This window comes from Haemaphysalis longicornis, unplaced genomic scaffold (assembly GCF_048455015.1).
Source record: "Haemaphysalis longicornis isolate Haplotype H1 unplaced genomic scaffold, Haemaphysalis longicornis Haplotype H1 scaffold_10, whole genome shotgun sequence".
NCBI classification, from domain to species: Eukaryota; Metazoa; Arthropoda; class Arachnida; order Ixodida; family Ixodidae; genus Haemaphysalis; species Haemaphysalis longicornis.
The window spans coordinates 72,756,263-72,775,119 of record NW_027526204.1 but is presented as its reverse complement, the minus strand read 5'-3'; the positions used below and the strand labels follow the sequence as shown (position 1 = coordinate 72,775,119).

The 18,857-nt window shown below is 46.1% G+C and overlaps 1 protein-coding gene across 1 annotated transcript in view; it reads left to right on the top strand.

The window, feature by feature from the left end:
• The first annotated feature begins 223 nt into the window (after positions 1-223).
• The window catches only part of LOC144157792 (putative thiopurine S-methyltransferase), a 34,569-nt gene continuing 15,935 nt past the window's right edge, over positions 224-18,857 (top strand). The window contains exons 1-5 of the mRNA XM_077688551.1: positions 224-449; positions 8,503-8,595; positions 15,032-15,161; positions 16,367-16,419; positions 17,773-17,847. Of these exons, the coding sequence (XP_077544677.1) occupies positions 358-449; positions 8,503-8,595; positions 15,032-15,161; positions 16,367-16,419; positions 17,773-17,847 (443 nt within the window). The 5' untranslated portion in view covers positions 224-357. The remainder of the gene's footprint in view (positions 450-8,502; positions 8,596-15,031; positions 15,162-16,366; positions 16,420-17,772; positions 17,848-18,857) is intronic.

Genomic DNA, 18,857 nt, shown 5'->3' with positions numbered 1-18,857 from the left:
GCACAAAAGAACGTCCTCGTAAAAATTACAACAAAATGACGAAAAGAAATTGAAGTTATTTCCAGTTTCACCGCAACCAAAGCCCGGCAGGGGTCAGGACACTATAGAATGTTACTATAGTTTCGCTTTCCTTCTCGCCCCCCATTTCCGGCAGATGGATGAAATGTTCAACTGTACCTGCTTCTTTTGTTGTTTTTGTTGCACAGCTTCTCGCGTTTGCTTTGCTAACTGGATGTAGAGCAGGTTGCAGGCACCGGACGCGAACACCTGGTGAGCCAGCTTGAGCCTCACTATCCTATCCACGCTCTGATCAGAGGCATTTCACGGCAGCTTCGAGGAGCAAGCATTCGAGCAGTCATGTACGGCGCACCAGAGAACGACGGCGAGGAATACTGGCTTAACGCTTGGCAGGAAAGACGCGCAGTCCGGCAAAGAAAAGGAGTTATGGGGTAAGTACCAGTTTCGGAGCGCGCAACATTGACCACAACAGAAGTGCCGCTAAACCCACGGCGGTGGTTCAGTGGCTAAAACGTTGAGCTGCTCAGCCCAAGGCCACGGGTTCGACCCAGGCCGCGGTGACAGCTTTTCAGATGGAGGCGAAAAGCGAAAACGCCCGAGGGTTGAGATTTATGCGCATGTTAAGAATCCCCTGACGGGTCGAAATTAGTCACGAGCCCTTCACTACGGCGAGCATCATTTCCCAAGTGTAGCTTCAACGCGTTAAAGGAACCCTGCAACACTTTTTTAACTTTTTTTGAAATCTTAAATGCTTGCGGAGCGCAGTCATCCAACACACCCAGTACTTAGATTAGGGGGTCGCAAAGTACCAGCGCCAAACTTTACTCCTCTATGCCCACCAGAAAACTAGAAAACTCGCTCAAAAGATTTCACTATTTCCCGGTCTTGACGTTCTTCGATGGTTCCAATTACTTCACTAAGGTTATGTAGCTGCTTTTGGCAGATTTTCCGCCAGTTGAAGCAATGAACGCGTTTCCATGCCAACTTTTTTCAAAAAGTTACACAAACAAAGAAGAAGTAAAAGGCGTGTCTGGCGCGACGAGCAAATCACGCAGTGCCGCTCCGTGTTGGCGACGACTGTAACTTTTGCAATGATTCCAGAGGCGAAGGGAAGAGTGAAAGTGCCTATTGAAACTGTTGCATTGAAACTGCGTTAAGCACCATACTTTGAAATGCCAGTAACCCAAAATGGCGTTTCTTGGAACGTAACCGCTGGCAATCTTTGTCAAAATTTTCTAGGCCATGCCAAAGGTTGCTCCGCCACAAAGAACTCTAACCATAGGCTTAACGTTTCACTGTGACCAAAATACTTTATGACAGTAAAAAAGAAAGGTGTTTTCTTTTGCTTTCCGGCATAAAACATTTCAGCCTTGCTCGATAGGTAAGCATCTACGTTAGACAGTTTAAGTTGAGCGCACGCAGCAACTCTGTGCTCGCAAGGAACTTGCGGGGGTGCGAGAGCGCATGCGCAGTATGAAAGCGGGAGCTGCGCGCTTTGCGTGCGCCCGCAAGTTTGGGCTTCTTGCGTTACGGGTTTTGCGGGCTTTGCGAGCCGTGCGCCAGGCCCTCCTCGTCCTCTTTCAGCTCTCTCTCTCCCGCGAAACGAAAGGAACAAAGAAATGGCGTCTTCCCACAAACTGCTTGACGGCTTCTTCTGGTTAGGTTGACGCCGGGCGCTGGTCGACATGTTTCGGCAACTGCATGTTTCATTCGCCAGTCTGGCATTTAGTGGCGCTGCGTGACACACAAAGCCCGCCTTTCGGCGCTACTGGTTTATCCATGCATCAACTTCTCCGTGCGGTCCAATACACTGGTTCTATTGGAGAACTTAGCTACGCGCGCTGCGCGGCCGCTACGTGCGTGCACAACTCTCTGCGTACACTCAACTAAAGCTGTCTATTGTATTTTGTGGTGGCTATGCACTTAGGGCGTGGCATAGAAAACTTTGACAAAGGCTGTTAGTCTGGCTCGACAATCACTGTCGAGGAAAGTAGAGAGACACGTATATATCACCGTGAATAAATATATACTTCTTGTAGAAAATGCGCTAACAAAGGGGTGATCTGTTTCGATTAGGTTGCGGTGGTGTCTTTGAGGAGCCGGGGGCAGACTAATATGGTAAAAGTTCGACTCTTCGATGGGCAGCCCAACTGATACATGCACACAACAGAAGGGACACACGGAGTTCTAGCGATTCGGAGTAAGACCCATTATTAATTTTAAAGAGCGCACGTGCGTTTGCACTTTCACTTCACTGAATGGTTTCTAGAAGATGAAGTGTACGGAATAAAATTACTTCATCTTTGGTTGATGTCGTTACTTTTTCCGCAGGTTCGCAGAAAAAAAAAGAACCCAAGGAGATGAATACTCACCTGTTCTTCCTTCCAAGCATTTAGCAAATGCATTTATTATAGACATGATGATGGACATTCCATACATAACTACCAGCAAGTGTGGTGCACCCCATCTTTTAAAAAAATGAAATTTTAGGATATCCTGAAATTCTGTTTTCAACTTCCGTGCGTATTCAAAGCCTAATAAGACGCAAAAAACACGAACCCATGCTTTGGTGGTGAAGAAAGGGGCATTGATGTCGTTTAAATACCTGAAACTGACTCGGTACACAAAGGCACTGCTACGGTATACTGTATGGATGCTGTGTGGTTTCAAGAAACACTTATTGCATGAGCGGGAACTTTTATGCTACAAACATTTGCTTCTGCAGGGCCTTATTCGAGGCTGCTAACAGAGCGTTTCTTGCCGGCTTTAGAAAGGCAAATTTGTATTCCAGACTCGATTAGAGTGGTTTTAGGGGCGAAACCCTTTAGGGGCTGGGGCTGTTGGTGTCTCCTGCCATTGTGGTCGTCATCGTCTTTGTAATCTCCGTTCGTCTCATGTAGACTTGGTACTAAAACACCGGAAAACTTGTTTACGACTCGCGCTAGAACGTAACGCGTACTAAGGATAGACCTGGAAACTCCTCTACCCTCACGCTGGAGAGCTCTGTGCTTCAAAGACAAGAGACTTTTACAGAAAAGCTGTAAACATACACCTGTGCCCCAGCCTTTTTCTTCTCTATTGGAAAAAACGCCAAGGCGCCAAGAATACATTTAAACACTGGACGATTCGCCCCTCACCAGATTTCACGTTAGTGGAGATGGCCCGGGATTTTTAGATGCGACGCTGAGAGCATCTCTTGTCGGCGGCCCTGTCCTTCCTTGGTGCGTCCGTCGTTGTCGTCGTCGTCGTCGGCGTCCGCATTCTCCTCCGCTCAACCCCTCTCCTGTCCGATGGCGAACACTCTCTCGCGAGGGGCATTGTATTGGATTCGATTGGCCTGGCTTGGCTTGGCTTGGATTGGATTGGATTGGATTTGGATTTGGATTGGATTGGATTAAAGTGGATTGTGTTGGATTGTGTTGCGTCATAGCCGCGGCAGACGCACTGGCGCAGGCGCGTGCACAAGTGAGAGGAACACTCTCTCTCAACATCTGCGGGTGTGCGGCCCAGCGCACTCTCACCCCGCATGTGGGCGGCACTGCGCGCGGTGCAGCGCATGTGCAGTACTCTCTCTCTCCGCGGTCTCCTCTTCTTCGGGCGCGCTGCGCATAAAACCGGTGTGGCGCTCTCCGGTGGCCTTTCGGTCGATGGTTGCTCTCCGCTTGCGCTTGAACCCCCCCTCAGCGTCGCATCACACCAGGGTTCCCGCGAGGGGAGGTGGGCGTAATTTTTTTTCCTGTTTTGTGATTTTCTCCAAGGTGAATAATGATGACAGTGTTACTATAGCAAGAATGATTCTTAAGGGCATCTAATTATAGCGTGAAGCACGACATTTCGACAAGACAGGGCACAGGCTCCGACCAACAATTTCATCTTTAGGGCAAAAATGGCCACATGGGTGTGCATGCAGTGAAATTAAAAAATAAAAAAAAACTTAAGCTCCATTTTTTTTCTCTGAACAGGTTGAGGAGTGAATTTTGATTTATTCTAATTTTGAGCAGATTGGTGGCCTCTTTTGTCTAGGTAGCCCCATACTTCTGGTGCTCGGACGACTTGCTGGGCAATCCACCACTGGTCATGTGCGTCCGAGCTGGTCAGCGCGCATTCCCGCAGCTTGGGAGTAGGTGAGGGGAGCGGGAAGCGTATTTCCCAACGCTTCGCTGTGCAGAGCACCCACGTGACATGTCTGTTCGTGCGATGGAGAACGGTAATTTAACGTGGTCATTGGCTCCGCCCCAAAGCTAAAGCGACCCAAAACATACCAAATCATCATTATTAAAAAAAAGGCGCCTAGATTTGCGTTAAAAATTGGCACTGGCTTAGCTCGGCGATGCCAGGATATACGTACGTGAGGTAAGGTTCAGCTGGTTATTCTTAGGTTTCCTGGTTGTCCAGGATTCGCTGGTTATCATGCTTACTGTTGCTACAACGATTTCCAAACCAATCCAGTCCAGTCACTAGTCCTCGCGCATGGCTCGTCCAGCAGCACGGCTCTCCAGGAGCCACATGAAACGGCTATCAAGCGGGTTCGGCGCAGCGTCAGACTTGGCTACTGCGCAACGGAGGCGCACAGCTAGGCACGCGCTGGCGCCAGTGCGTCTGCCCTGGCTATGACGTCACTCCTTTGGAATGTGCAGACTCAATTCTCTACACACCCGTACTTAAATTGGATTGGATTTCAATCCAACACAATCCGTTTTATTCCAATCCAATCCAATCCAAATACAATCCAAGCCAATCCAAGTCAAACCAAACCAAGCCAGGCCAAGCCAAAGCCAAGCCAAGCCAAGCCAAGTTAAGCCAATCCCATCCGATCCAAACCAATCAATGCTCCTCACGCTTGCGCAGAACTGCCCTTCACGGCCCACGCGAAACTGCTCAACCTCGGGCAGTGTAGATTACGCTACAAAAGACAACTAAATTAGCAATGCAAAAAAAGAACTATGAGATAGACCTGCTGGAGCTTGAACCCAATCCGTCAGCGTCAGTAATCGGTACTCTACATCGAGGCTACAGAGCCCGAATGGTGGGCTCGTTTTAGCAGGCGCTCAAAGGAATAGCGCGCGCAGTGTCATCTCACATGTCACATGGGTGCTCTGTGCAGCGAAAAATTTGGAAACACGTGAGCGGGAATGGGTGGTGCGGGCAGGAGAATACGAGGTGGAATAGGAGATGGCACCATAAAATGCATATATTTTAGAAAAATCAAGAAAAGTGCTACACTCACCCGCTCTTCCTCCGTTATCGTAACCGATAATAGTTCGAATATAAGTATATCTTGTGGATTGAACAACGTTCCTACCTATTACTCAATTTTACAAAGTCGAGAGGAACCGTACGCAATAAGGTGGGAGGCACCCAGCGACTGTTTTGTTGGCACTGGGCAGTCGCATCAGGCCACCATCATGAGCTTTCGCGTGAGATGGAACACGAATCCTGGCGCTCTGCGGCACTTCTTATGACGTCCGGCTCGTGCTTCTGATTTTTCTCAAAGACTTCAATTCAACTTCCTCGCAAAACGTAAGCCCCATTTTGTCGCCTTAAATCACTTTTTTACTGCGAACGCACGCCACGTAAGACCGTACGTTTCAATCACCAGTCGTGCGTTGGGGTGGAGTAGTGATAGTAGTAGTTTAGGTTGGATAGAAGCAGGAAGATAACACCAAAACAACTTTTGTCAATCAGTGAGAACACAGCTCTTCTCAAAGCGCACAGGGTAGGGAATAAATCTCAATAATAACAAGATATCCGAATCGCAATAAAGACGTTTCGGCTAAGTAGTACAAAAGCATTGAAGGACTCTGGTAGTACGAAACCGATTCTTCTTCCAGAGTAAGTTCTTTCGCCACTGTAATTTACAGGTTAAGTTCGGTGTATTAATCTTCGTTACTGAATCCTTGGGGCATACCTGGCTTCATGCAAGATCATAAATCCCATCTCCGTCTACTCTTTTTGCAAAGAAAAATTATTGCCAACCCCTTGTATTTTGTCCCCCTCAGCAGTAGGGCCTGACATTTTTCCTGCTTTTCTCAGTGTTCCTTGCTTTTGACACTCATCATGCTTTGCTAATCTCCACTGCAGAAAACTTGATGCTTGCTTCAACAATAAAATACTCGGCTTCCTGTAAGAGAAATCACCCCCCAGTTTAGTTTAGATCGATCCTTTGCTTTTCATTACAAATGTTTCATCTTTTTTGAATATCTTCCAGAACATACACACGCCTTATCGTGTGGCTAATACTTGTCACCTAAGAGCCAGCTCAAGCTTCGTGGAGAAATAAACTTCCTTTAGAGTTGACGTCAAAGCTTTCTTTCTTGACAACCCCTTTGTCAGCTTTATTTGCTCCCAGTGATGTTTTCGTTTGCACATCCCCCCCCCTAACCGTCAGTTAGCCTGGCTAACTCCGTATTGTGTCGTCAGCCTTCTCGTCCCGTTCCGACATTCAGTTTCTCCGCTTTTCAGTCCTAGGTCCATAACTTGCGCAAACGCCTTGCTCATGTGTTTTTATCCATTTCTCCTTATCATTTCATGGTCAGCAGGTCCACCTTGTGGACTCTAGGAGAAACGTAATTCGTCGTCCCGACAGCAGGCACTGCAAAGCATGGCTGTCGTTGCTTAGTTAGCCTACTACATAATTTCTAGGTCACTTGAGTGCTGTTGACCCGATGCCGACGCAACTGGCATACCAGCCGGCGTACCAGCTGGTATGCCAGCTGGTATGCCAGCATACTGGTATGCCAGCATACTGGTATGCCAGCATACTAGCATACCAGCTACTGGCTGGTATACCAGTTGCTGGCGTACCAGCAACTGGATTAAAACTGGCGTACCAGCTATAATGCGCCTTCTCCAAACCACTCTCCCGCCATTGTGTTGCGCCTACGTGCGTTAGCTGGTGTGTCGACGCACCGCAATCGTTGGCGTGTGACGTAGTGGAGAATGCTTCTGGCTGACCACAGTAATTATTGAAGAAAAATTATTGAAGATCCCATTTTAACAGCGAAGCTGTTGAGCAAATCGTTCGTGTGTGGTGTTTTCCGCCGTTTTAAAAACACCAGGAAAGTGCCAAGCGCTCGTGCACACGTGCCTGGAACGCACGTTCGTCAAGCCAAGCGTACGCACTAAGGGAGATTAGCCTACATTGGCCAAAAAAAGGCGTATAGCGTTTCCTAGTCAGCACAGCCAAGCGACGCATGGCGCCATCTAGAGGCATGTTTGGAGCTATGTCCACGTGCATGTGGCAATCATTTTAATCGCTATAAGAACTGATTAGTCTCGTAGTGTAGTAGTTCCGCTCCTGCGAAGCTAACATCCTAACCCGGATTCAAATCCCGTTACCCCGCTTTTTTTTTTTTCATTTTCAAGGGTTTGTCATATTTGTATACTAACATTTGTTATCACGCATATGATCGATTTATGACATGTTTACGCATTATAACTGGGATTTCGTTGCCTTTTCGTTGCCTTTTGGTCAGTTTCAGCTACTGCGTCTTGTACGTTTTTGCGGGTTTTCTCATTAAGGTCGGTTTCGGCTATTTCTGTTGAATACCTTTCTACACCGTGATTCTCAACCCTTGCAGGTCCGTTTTGGCTTTTATTTACTTTACTTCGGGTGGTTCGTAAGCTTTACGTACGTTTATGCTGTGATATAACCCCCATAAGCAAGCTCAGTTCACGGCTGGCTGTACTGACTCAAGGAAACGCATATATGCTAAAAAAGTGCCAGCATTCTCTGCGTGCCTCGAGCGAACGTTCGGCGAGCTACACATACCCACTTAGGGAGATCGGGCAACGCTGGTCGCGCGCGCACACACACGGGCAAAAAAATCTCCAGCGTTCGCCGTATCGTGGCAACACTTGCTCGGAACGAGAAATACACGTCGTAGCGTACGGCCCTCGTTCGTTCGTTCTCGTGTCGCGACTTGAATGTCGAAGCTGGTGTGGGCGATCATTCAGTCCGCATGACCCGGCCGCGGATAGTTCGCACGGCTGAGGAAGCGCGCTTAGAGAGGCTCGGCGTGCAAGGCATTCGCTAGAGATATAAGTTGCACTTACAGAGTGGCGTATGAAAACGTCGACCAGAACGACGAGCTCCCTGTGGCCTTGCTCAGCATAACCTCATTGAAATGCCCTGCCGCCGTTGTCAACCACGACACCACAACGATACTGAAACTAAACTTTGTGCCCGCCAATAATCACCGAAAACAGCTGCCCCTTCTTGCGCGTAAGTGCAAGCTTCCCTGAATTTTTTTCGTAGTAGGACCTTCTAAGTTGTACGTAGTTTTTTCCTCCCACCTCTTGGGAATACAGTCAAAGGCATACGTACTTACGAAAAGGCGTGCCAGTCCTTTCCCTCAAGTGACCCACTCAATGCTTCCGTGGTGAAATGTTGGTCCGCTTACAGGATTCGCTCCTTTCGTTCTGACTTAATTCTTATTTGATACAATTACTTGACATTTGTGCGTATTTTTGAATTTCCCGCAGGTTTCTTCTGGATAACAAGGATGTTATACTGGCCGGAAAGAAGCAGGCGCGAGTGTTCATTCCCTTCTGCGGAAAAACACCAGAATTGAAGTGGTGAGTTGGTGCCAGTTTCAAGCAGATGCTGCACCCGCACGCGGCGCCATTCGGGTCTATTGACTGCGAGATCGGCATGTAGGTGGCGACAGCGTCGCGATGCTAGTGTGGATGCTCCGCTGAGCGGCCAGGGAGAATGCACAATGTGGGCGCGCTTCGTGCCTTTCTAGCGCCGTATGTGCGCAGAAATTTCGCAGACAAGAGTGGTATGCTGTAGTTCGGGTCCTCAACGTTCATTGTATAGCATGGAAGCGGCGATAAGTTTTTATTACTACGCCAAAAAAGCGACGACCCACCGGGAACCTCAGAACAGCCGAAATAATGACAATGAACTTCTACGCCGTGGCTCGTAGCAAGGTCGATCTTTCGAGAGTGTGGCTTTGAGCCTTCAATACAATCATAAATGGAAACAAATCAGGAAGCCTCGATCTCCGGAATTCAGTTTACAACAGCAGTTTCAATTGCTTTCACTTGTAGCATGACGCATTCTTGCATTTGTGGGATGCCTTGAATTGGTAACACCACCTAATTGCCCCGACATCTTTTCTGAGAGCTTACAATATTTTTTTGTGTTCGAAGAACAACATAAAATAACTGAATTCCCACCAGCGCAGAGATATAAATGCAACCGTTCTAACAGGCCCTTTGCGTGCAGTTAATTAAACTTTTAGCGACAACAAAGGCAGGTTTGATTAATAAGGGTGTCAGATCGCTTATTTACGGCTTTCGTCGCAAGTGAACTTGTGAATTAAATTTCTAACGCGCGCAGTACAATCAACATCTGATGCTTAGCTAGACTTGCAAAGTGTAAATCAGGTTCCAAGTGTGTAAACCAAGCTTCTGGGAACTCACAGTCAGCACAGATTTTCTGTTACGGGTGCACTGTTGACCATTTGCGTTCCTTTGAAAACCTAACGGCTACCTAGAACAGCGAGATGTGTTTGCATTCTTGCGTAATGTCGCTTACGAACCATGAAGATGGGAAATGGAGTTGCCCTCTTGCAGATGAGCAAAATGTTCCCTTTTTATTTCTCGTTACGAAACCGCTCCACGGGTTCCCAGTAACTAATTTGTGTTGTAAACTGAACCTCGCTTTTGTCTTGGCATTAATTTCTTGAGGATGGGTTGGAGTTTCGCAAACGTTCCAAGTGCGGCGAGAATAGAACGCATGTGACGCGAAAAGCCAAACGTTGGTCATCAGTATTACTTGCAATTGAAAGTACGCTCGGCATCGTGTTCCGTAGCGATAAAAAAGCAGTACTTCAACGAGTAGACGCCGGTATTTCCAAAACTGATTAACCCCATTTTTGCCCGAAATTGTCCAGGAATTGTGGCTCGCCTTTTTCAGAATTGTATTGAAAGCGGGCATTGTAGAAAAAATAAAAAAAATCCAGCGAGTCACGGCACACACCCTCCACACATGTGGGCAAAAACGTGCCTTATATTACGCGATTTTTTCTCCTTCTTTAAACTTGGGTCCACCTTAAGAGATTAAGACGTGACCATATTACCAATTTGGTTATGCTGAGTGAAACACATTTCTGGACAAGCTGATTTATGTCGGTATTTGAAAATGGCATAAATGAAAATGACACACTACATGCCACAGAACTGGAGCAAACTCGCAACTGCTTAAGTTTACTTAGAAGTCGCGAAACGGGGGTTAATCTGTACCTGCGACTTGGTATTTATGCCAGCGGGCATGCTATCGAATTAAAAAAAATCCTCCGAAACACTAAATCATCCACAGAAACGTATTTTAAATAACACTTAAAATTAGCAACACAGCATAAGCAGTGACTGCCCAAAAATTGTGTTGATTTTTGAAAAGGTACAGGAAGAATTTGATCATACCGGCGCTTCTTAGTGTAAAATACGTCCCCGGTAATTTATGGGCGATAGCGCACGGCTCCGGTGCAGTGTAATTGTTTTTGTTTATTTCTTCTTGGTCACAGTGGTCACACAATGCTGACGCATTAAAAATGTGTTCACAATTTCACCGACCCGTAACGGTAATGCCGGTACGCTGACAGGTGAGAGTTGGTGCCCACCCCAATCTTTTCTCTGTGAGCTGTACGACCGTTCTAGATACTTTTAAGCTAGGTTAGACAGCCCTTCCCTCTTTCCGCTGTCGACGAAAAGTTGCTATACACCCTTCTTCACAAACCAACAAATTGAAAATACCAGCGGCGTCGACTGGCCATGAATTGATGACTCCGCCCACCGTGTTAGGAATAACTGCTTGTCTGCTTTCAAATAGCTTCGTTACTTGTAGCTATGGTCACTCATTAGTCTTATTTTCGTATTTTATACAAAAATATGTAAAATGAGAATGGCAATCGACCTACTTCAATCGGTGACCGCCTTCCACTTTTTACAAATCTAATAAAATGGTATCTGAAGGAATACCGCAGCCGTGATTCGTTCGGTGTTTGCGGCTTCTTTGGACGCACTTTTTTAAACAAGGATTGTAAAGCTGTCGCTGACCGGCCCACAAGTACAAAAAGTATATAGCCAGCATCCAGAAGCTCCAAAAATAATAATGGAAATGTGGCGCGCGGCACTACTTGTACCTAAACCAACTAAGGAAGGAACTGTGCTATTTACATCATTAATCGACACTTTTCAGTAATTTTTTTCAAAATTTGGTCAAGAAATAAGGCAGTTCCAACTCAATTTACAACATCAAAATTAAAACTAGAGTGGGGAAGGTAGCGAAAAAAACCTAATCACATCTTTAAAACACGGTCGCATATGTGCTCACTTCGCTGCAGACGCCCTCAAAAGGTAATAGCCTACCGCCGCCGCTGCCACGGAAGTGCCCCTCTTCCCTTCCCCGTCCACCTCTCACGCTCTTTCTCTCTCGTCTCACTCCTTCCACGATAAACACGGCGGACGTTCGCTAAAGATGATTCATTCTTACCGCGTTCCATTGCTAGCGTGCCATCTATTAGAACCTTTCATTACTAGCGAAGTTGGAATTCCGTGACGAGTTCTGTAATCGGGCCGCGAGCGCTTTTGGTATTAAAGACGATAGTCTTTCTCGGGCTTCTCAAACCCAGAAATTTTCGTCTGTATATATGTATGTATTTTTTTCCTTTATTGCCTTCTTTGACAGGATGACAAAACAAAAACACGCGTAAGTGATAATGTGTACACTTCATACTCAATACAAACACTTGAACTGCAGCACTTCTTGGGCTAGCGGTGTGATTTCAATAGTCTTTCCTTACCAACAATGCTTCAATTGTGGGTAGCCACTCTGGTTTAGAGGGCTGGAGTTTCTGTATCTGCACAAAAGAACCTATTGACTCTTTGAAGTAGTGCCTGATGAGTCTGGCATCTGGATCTGAGTAGCGTACCGCCATCCTGTTTCTCCAGGTGGTATGTAGTCCGTACAACATAATTGTGTCAAGCGGCACACCTTCCTCATTTTCAACGACCAAAAACCTAATACCGTAAACATACACAGGCAAATCTGTTTTGAGTGTTCGCTGGAGGATGTCCCGAAAGAACACCGCTCCGCAACAGTCCCAAGAACACGTGCTCAATTGTTTCTGGCTTTCGACACAGAAAACAGTGCACACCCCATTGCACAAACCATCCCTTTTCCTCCATCCAGGTCTTTACTTCCAGTGTTCCAGTATGGAGGTTAAAAAAGAAAGATTTCACTCCCCCTGGCACCGTCATTCTTTTCACTCGCTTAAGTACATCTCTCTCAGGCCTTAGATTACACTTGCTGTGGTATATTGGCACTGGCAACACACTCTAGACGATATCTTTGTACAGTTTCTTCCGACTCACCCCGCTTAAGTACTCTAAAGAAAAATGTACTGAAAGAAAACGGTATGACATCGCCACCTCCTTAAAATATCCACGTACAGTTCCCCTCATGTACTCAGAGCTCACAACAAATTCAGGTGTGTCTGTCTATCTGTCTGTCTGTAACTCGATTCAGCCACCCGGCGAAAGTAAAAGGCTTACTGCGCAATAGGCTTATATACTCATAGCCAAATGTAAACATCTAAGCCCGGTTTATATGTTCATACTTGTCAACTTTGTTGAAGAAGACCAAGACATTACGCAAATATAAGACAGGAAATTAGTACACAAGGATATTTACAGTGTTCCTTGATTTAAAAATTCCTGGATGCTTGGTTTTTTGAGAGCAAATGATATTCTACATCTACTGCAGAACAACGAGTACCGCCTGCGGTTGCCCGTGCCACCTTCGGGCGGCATATGACAAATCACGCGGCAACAGCAACGAAAGGTTCTACTAGCTAGGTTTCACTTTCTGCTTGGGACGCACGTGGAGCACGGCAACGCGGTTCTATAAACGTTGAAGTCGGCCGCCTCGATTCACGCGCGTCTCCGCCGTACTGCAGCGCTTGCATCGAGGAACCCGGCCTGTATTAGTGGAACGCGGTAAATTCAAATCGCCTTGCGCAAACCTTTAGTGTGTTTATCATGGAATGAGCGTGACGGTACAAGAACAGCATGAGAAGTGAGCTAGAAAGCAAAGGGGGGCATTTCCTTGGCAAATGTCTACAAAGACTATCGTCTTTTGACGACATGTGCAACGAAAGGAGCAGATACGCGGCCATTTTTTTGTGTCAAAACATTTCTTTCAACGCATATGTTTATTTATTAAAGCTCACTTTTCTTTTCTGTTAAACGAACAGTGCAAATACCGCTTATGTGTTGACGGTAGTTCACCCGGCGCCTTCATTTCGTCCACCGGAGAAACCTTGTCCTACAACCTTGAACGAAGAACCTCATCCACGTATTCCGAGCTCCATGCACTTAAACAAGCCCTGCGCTGCATTCTCCGTCAGCCAGCAACAGAATAATATATATTCACGGACTCGAAGGCCGTCTCCAAACCTTACGGCGTGCAAGCTGCTTCAGCCTTCACGAGCATGTATGTATTCAGTGACGTCACTTACCCACACCATCTCGCCTACATCGTCGGTCACTTAGTGACCCTACAATGGATTCCTGCACAGTGCGGCATTCTCGGCAACAAGAAAGCGAATGTGGCAGCTCGCAGAGGCCTACAGCTGCGAAATGTAAGAAAGACTTCCTTCACAAAGCAAGAGGCCGCAGCGCTAGCAAAGGCGCTTGCCTTCGAGGAACGAAACTGCCTCTGGTCTTTTTCTGAACCTCGGCAGCCCTTTCTACAGCATATAGACTCTGGACTCAGAATGAGGCTACCAGAGCGGATTCAACGTAATCTTGAAACTCTTTACCATCGGTTCCGTCTCAACGCACCACTCACGAACTCTTACCGCCATCGCCTCGGTCTAACTTCCAATCCCTATTGTGATAATTTTGGATTGCCTCAACTACGGTTTTTTTTTATCTTTTAAAGGTCTGCTTGGACCCTGGACGTCTCCATTATCGCAGAGAAAAGTGCTGGTTTCTTGATGTGACTATTTACACGAAATCGGCGTCGCAGAGACCGTGTGGACGTTTACGTCACCACGCAAAGCTTCACATTCACTTTTTCTTTTATCCTTTTCTTTTTTCCCTCTCTTCTGCTCTACCTCTTTTATGGCCTTTACTCCCTTCTCCCTATCCCCGCAGAGTAGCATGTAGGCGCGAACATGCCGTCAAACCTCCATGCTTTCATCTAATAAAGAGCTGTCCCTCTCTCTCTCTCTCTCTCTCTCTCTCTCTCTCTCTCTCTCTCTCTCTCTCTTCCTGCTGATAAATTGCCCCCAGTAGGCCTGATGTTTTCTTTTTAGTCAACAAGCATGACAAGTGGAAAATGTGTCACCAGAGTCACTGATTTACAAGGTTTCTTTTTTATATAAACGTATCGTTTCAGAACATTTGCAACTCTCGGCCGGGTAGATGAATTGTGGGACAAACAGACACACCAAAATTTTCTGCTTTAAGCAGTCCAAGAACGCTATCGTCTTTGAAAATTTGTACGCCCTGATTAAAGTATTTTAAATACCCTTATATGGCCCCATCAACGCAGTTTACTTCTCCGATATTTGACCTCGGATGCATCACGTGAGCAATCGACGCACTATCACCTCTAGAATTTTTCCATTCATTCTGGACCACAATCTAGAAAAATGTGGTGCGGTAGCATTCAGGGATGTCTGTGAGCATTTCACACAGCTATCAGTTTCATATAGGGGTGACGACGATCGACATCGATGCGGTAGGCTCCTGCAAATTTACGTGGGAATTTTAAAAGCGTTATTTATTCGGCGTTTGGATGTTAGCGACAAATCGACCGTAGCTGCATAAAGACGCATGATGGTAACTTCATTAAAAAATTCAAGTTTAAGTGTTTCGATGCTGCATAGCTTTTGTTTCTCGGAGGCGTAAAAGCCAAAGAGTGATAGCTTTACACCAAACAATGCAGTTCTAAGAGCCACGTTGATTTATTGTTGCTTTGGATGCTTTGAACGAGCAGGTTTATGGACCTTGGCCACAACGTGGTCGGCGTAGACTTCGTCGAGGAGTGCATCCGGGAGTTTTTTTCGGAGAACGACCTACAGATTGAAGAGGCAACGTGTCCGGTCATCAACTGCAAGATTTTACAGGTAACCGCTGCGTAGATATAGGTATTGCGTCCGCGGTCGGTAAATCAGCGAATTTATTCTTTGGCTCGTAATGATTGCCCAATAAGCTTTGCAAAAAAGAGTGACTTTCCAACAAGAAACTCCTAATGTCACTGAATAACCTTTCCGTTTTTTCTATCAGCATTTTCATGCATTTCATGCATTTCTTTCATGCATTTGCGTATCAAGAACTCTAGGCTAATAAATACCTGCATCATTGAAGCGCACGTGAACACAATAACGCATTGACAATTATGGTTCATGTGTATTAGCCTACAAGCAGTGGCCCTGGCTTTGGGGGTACATTGTCTAACATTTAATACCATAGTGCCGGCTTTTAAGTCAGTGATGAACACCAGCGCTGCCTGATCAGCAACTGTGTTCGACAACAGCATTCGAGTCTGCTGTCCAGAGAGAATCAGTTCTAGTAAAAATAAACCTTAGAAGCAATTAAAGCTACACCTTAATAGAGTAGGTACATGTTGCATAGGGTAAAAAGTAAGCACGTCCTAGATTACAAAGTAAGCGCGTCCAAGAAGAACCTTCATATATTAATTAGAGTTGGTGCGCTGCGTTCATTTCCTTGATGAATGGGGCGTCACTCTTTATTCTGATCTTGCGGCAAAGTGCAATCTTTGTAGAAGTGTAGCTTGCTGGGCCAGTTGCTGCATTCTGGCGTTGTGGAAAAACACTAGCCAGTGTGTTGTCCTTTCTTTGACTTCCGTCTTGCTTGTTTTTGCTTTTATAAAAATCCGCCGTCTTTGTTTGCACCTTGCTTCCTGCAGCTCTTTCCAGTGCCCTTCTCAAACAGCAAAAACTTCCAGCTATAATTCTAGCAACCTTGCCTTTCCCTCCTGTATTATTCTCGCCACTGTTAAGGACACAATCCTGGCGTGCTAGTAATGTTCCGCCAATCTTTCGGATGGCAATGATATCTTGGTGAACCCCAACAGGTTTACACGTCGATTTCTCGTGTCTATGCGAATGATTTCTTCGCGCTGGCGCGAGTTGGGCGTAATCCCGATAATTACGTTTGCTGGAACCCCTTACGTGACTCACGTTAAAGCAGCAGTAACTATATCCCAGTGTTGTTGTAACTGGCGTTGGGAGTCTCCGCACATGCCTTGCATATCGTAGAAAACCTGAGTAATTGTTTCTGAGTGATTTCTGTACTCCTTTTTACTCAGACTCCTGACCAGCGACTACGAGTATTTGTCTGCAATTTATATGATTTCCGAAGGTAAGGCAACCCTAACACCCGGTCTTAAAACTCTGCCTATAGTGACGGCTCAGCCCACAATGGCGTGGCATTTCATCCGGGCCAGCGCAATATCCCCAGTTTACAAGTTATTGCGGCAAAAAAAGTACCAGCATTTGTTCCCAAGGCTGCTACTCTGCCAGAATGTGTGAGGGTAGGATACCGAGCAATCACTACTCACTGTATAGTTTGAGTTACGATGACGCTTGTACTTTTGATGAGCATACCCCCGCTGCACAATTAGCGGAGTTTCGAAGAGTTCGCACCTATTCCCACAGAAAATATTCTGTCTCATTGTTGTGTTGCAAGAGCATTTTAATAGATACGGGTGTAAAGGAGACAATTTCTTTTACTTAAAAATCTACACATCAGATTCAGTATATGAGACCATTTCTGCTCGGTGAGTACGCCGTAGTTCTTGACGGGCAAGGTAAGCGACAAAGCGAACGAGTGCGGGTACAGATTTCCTTTCATGAACACGAAAAGCTTCCCGGAGCAATATACCGAGCAGGGATTCTCGATTACGGAAAGGCATAGTTATAAGTGGAAAGAACATCTCCCCCACCTATTCAGAAACATTTTATAAAGCGCGTCCCAGTAGTAGGGTTCCTTTCAATGCGTACTTGTGGTCCGACTTGGCGGAAAGGGGCAAAAAACTTTATTAAACAATAATGTAAGTGTTATCCCTTAGTCCAGGAGTCCATGTTCTGTCAAGGCTAGCGTTGACCTGGTCACAAGCACGAGTTTGTCCTCAGTTCGACAGGTGAACAGGAGTATCACCCACTGCTCGCCAGGTTATGGGCATTGATCATTGGAAAGTTAAATGTAAAGTAAGGCTAAATATCGAAAAAGGAAAAAAAGGAAATTAAAAAACTTAGAAATCCAGGATCAAGTCAGTCAAAGACAGGTTGCAGGAGTTTAAAATAACCCTTTAGAATAAATTCGTGCTTTCAGAAGGTAGCAGCGAGGACATTGTCGACACCATAAATGACAACCTAACAGCAATCACTGAGTCAGCAGCGACTATTTCAGAAGCAGCATCTGGGAAAAAAGCTGGAAAACTAACTCAAAATACAAAGGAGCTCACCCCAAAGCATCAGAGCATGACATTTTTGAGTATGGTGGATCAAATCGGATTAGCGGAGGTATCAAAAATTAATAAGCAGTAAAAAATAAGCAATTAAGCAAAATAAGCAATATAATATCAGCAGGAAAACGGCAGCTTTGCATGTGACAATTACGGCACCTTCCTATGAAGGCGTAATTTATGTTTAAGACGTCTGTTACTACCTAAATAAAGCAATAGATCGTAAATGGATTCTTTTTCGCACTTAGGGAATGCGCCGGCCTTTTCGACATCGTGTGCGACAGAAATGGATTTGCGGCCGTACCAGAGCATGACAGGCCAAAGTAAGTCACTCTTGTCATTCTTAAGCATACCAACTTATGATCCCCTCGTTCGCCTTAAAAGCGTTTACTGAGGGTAATAACGGGCGCAAAGTTATATGATGAGCTATAACGTCGCGCTTCGTATATTATGTACCTATACGAAAAAAAATTGTGATAATCGGCTGCTACCGCTGTAGCTCTTGTTTTATCAAAAGTGTCTCAAAACTAATTATATGACGACTGGCCGACCAGACTACGTTTTCATCCCGCCGGTTTTCACTATACTTGTCAAACATTAGTTATGTTCGCAGGGAAGTTGTGGACGTTAAGCAATTGTCGGCTGCTCACAGTACATGAGCATTCATGGGAGGAACCTGGTTACAGAAAACAATTCCAACTGCTTTTATCGCCACCTCCTCCAACATAAATAAATGACGATTCTGACTGCCCAGCTGTTTAAGCTTTTAGTTCCACCTTCGAACGTTACCGGGAACAAAAAATACCTAGAAAACATACCGTGCACGTTTTAGGGTGCGCCTCATGAGAAGCACCCGTTGTCAACAAGGCTCGCGCGTTCTCTCGTGCTTGCTTACGTGAGGATATCCCAAAAATTCTTAGAAAAAAATTGCAGCGGCTTGTACTCGTGGTTCAAGGCAGGAGAAGCAGCAGAGCTGGGCGTTGACCTAGCTTCTCACCACGCTGACAGCGGATCCAAGGAGAGAGGGAGCAGCCTGACCCCAGCAGCGCAAAGCCGTTTAAGACCACCAAAATACATAGTGTTTTATTCAGTATCAATTGTGGGCATCCCTTTCGTCATCGAATACCGACGGCACAGCCACATAGGGAAAATATTCTTGTAGCCCGTACTCGCCTTGGTGGACCTCCACTTCTTCGTCAGGTGGTGGGGTGGCCGTATCCACGTGCGGATTCGGAAGGGATGGCTTGACGGATTCGTCGTCATCGTGTTCCGCGCGGCAGACCCTTGGCGCGCCGATCACTACGCGGTGACCACGACGAAGGCGGCAGCTCCT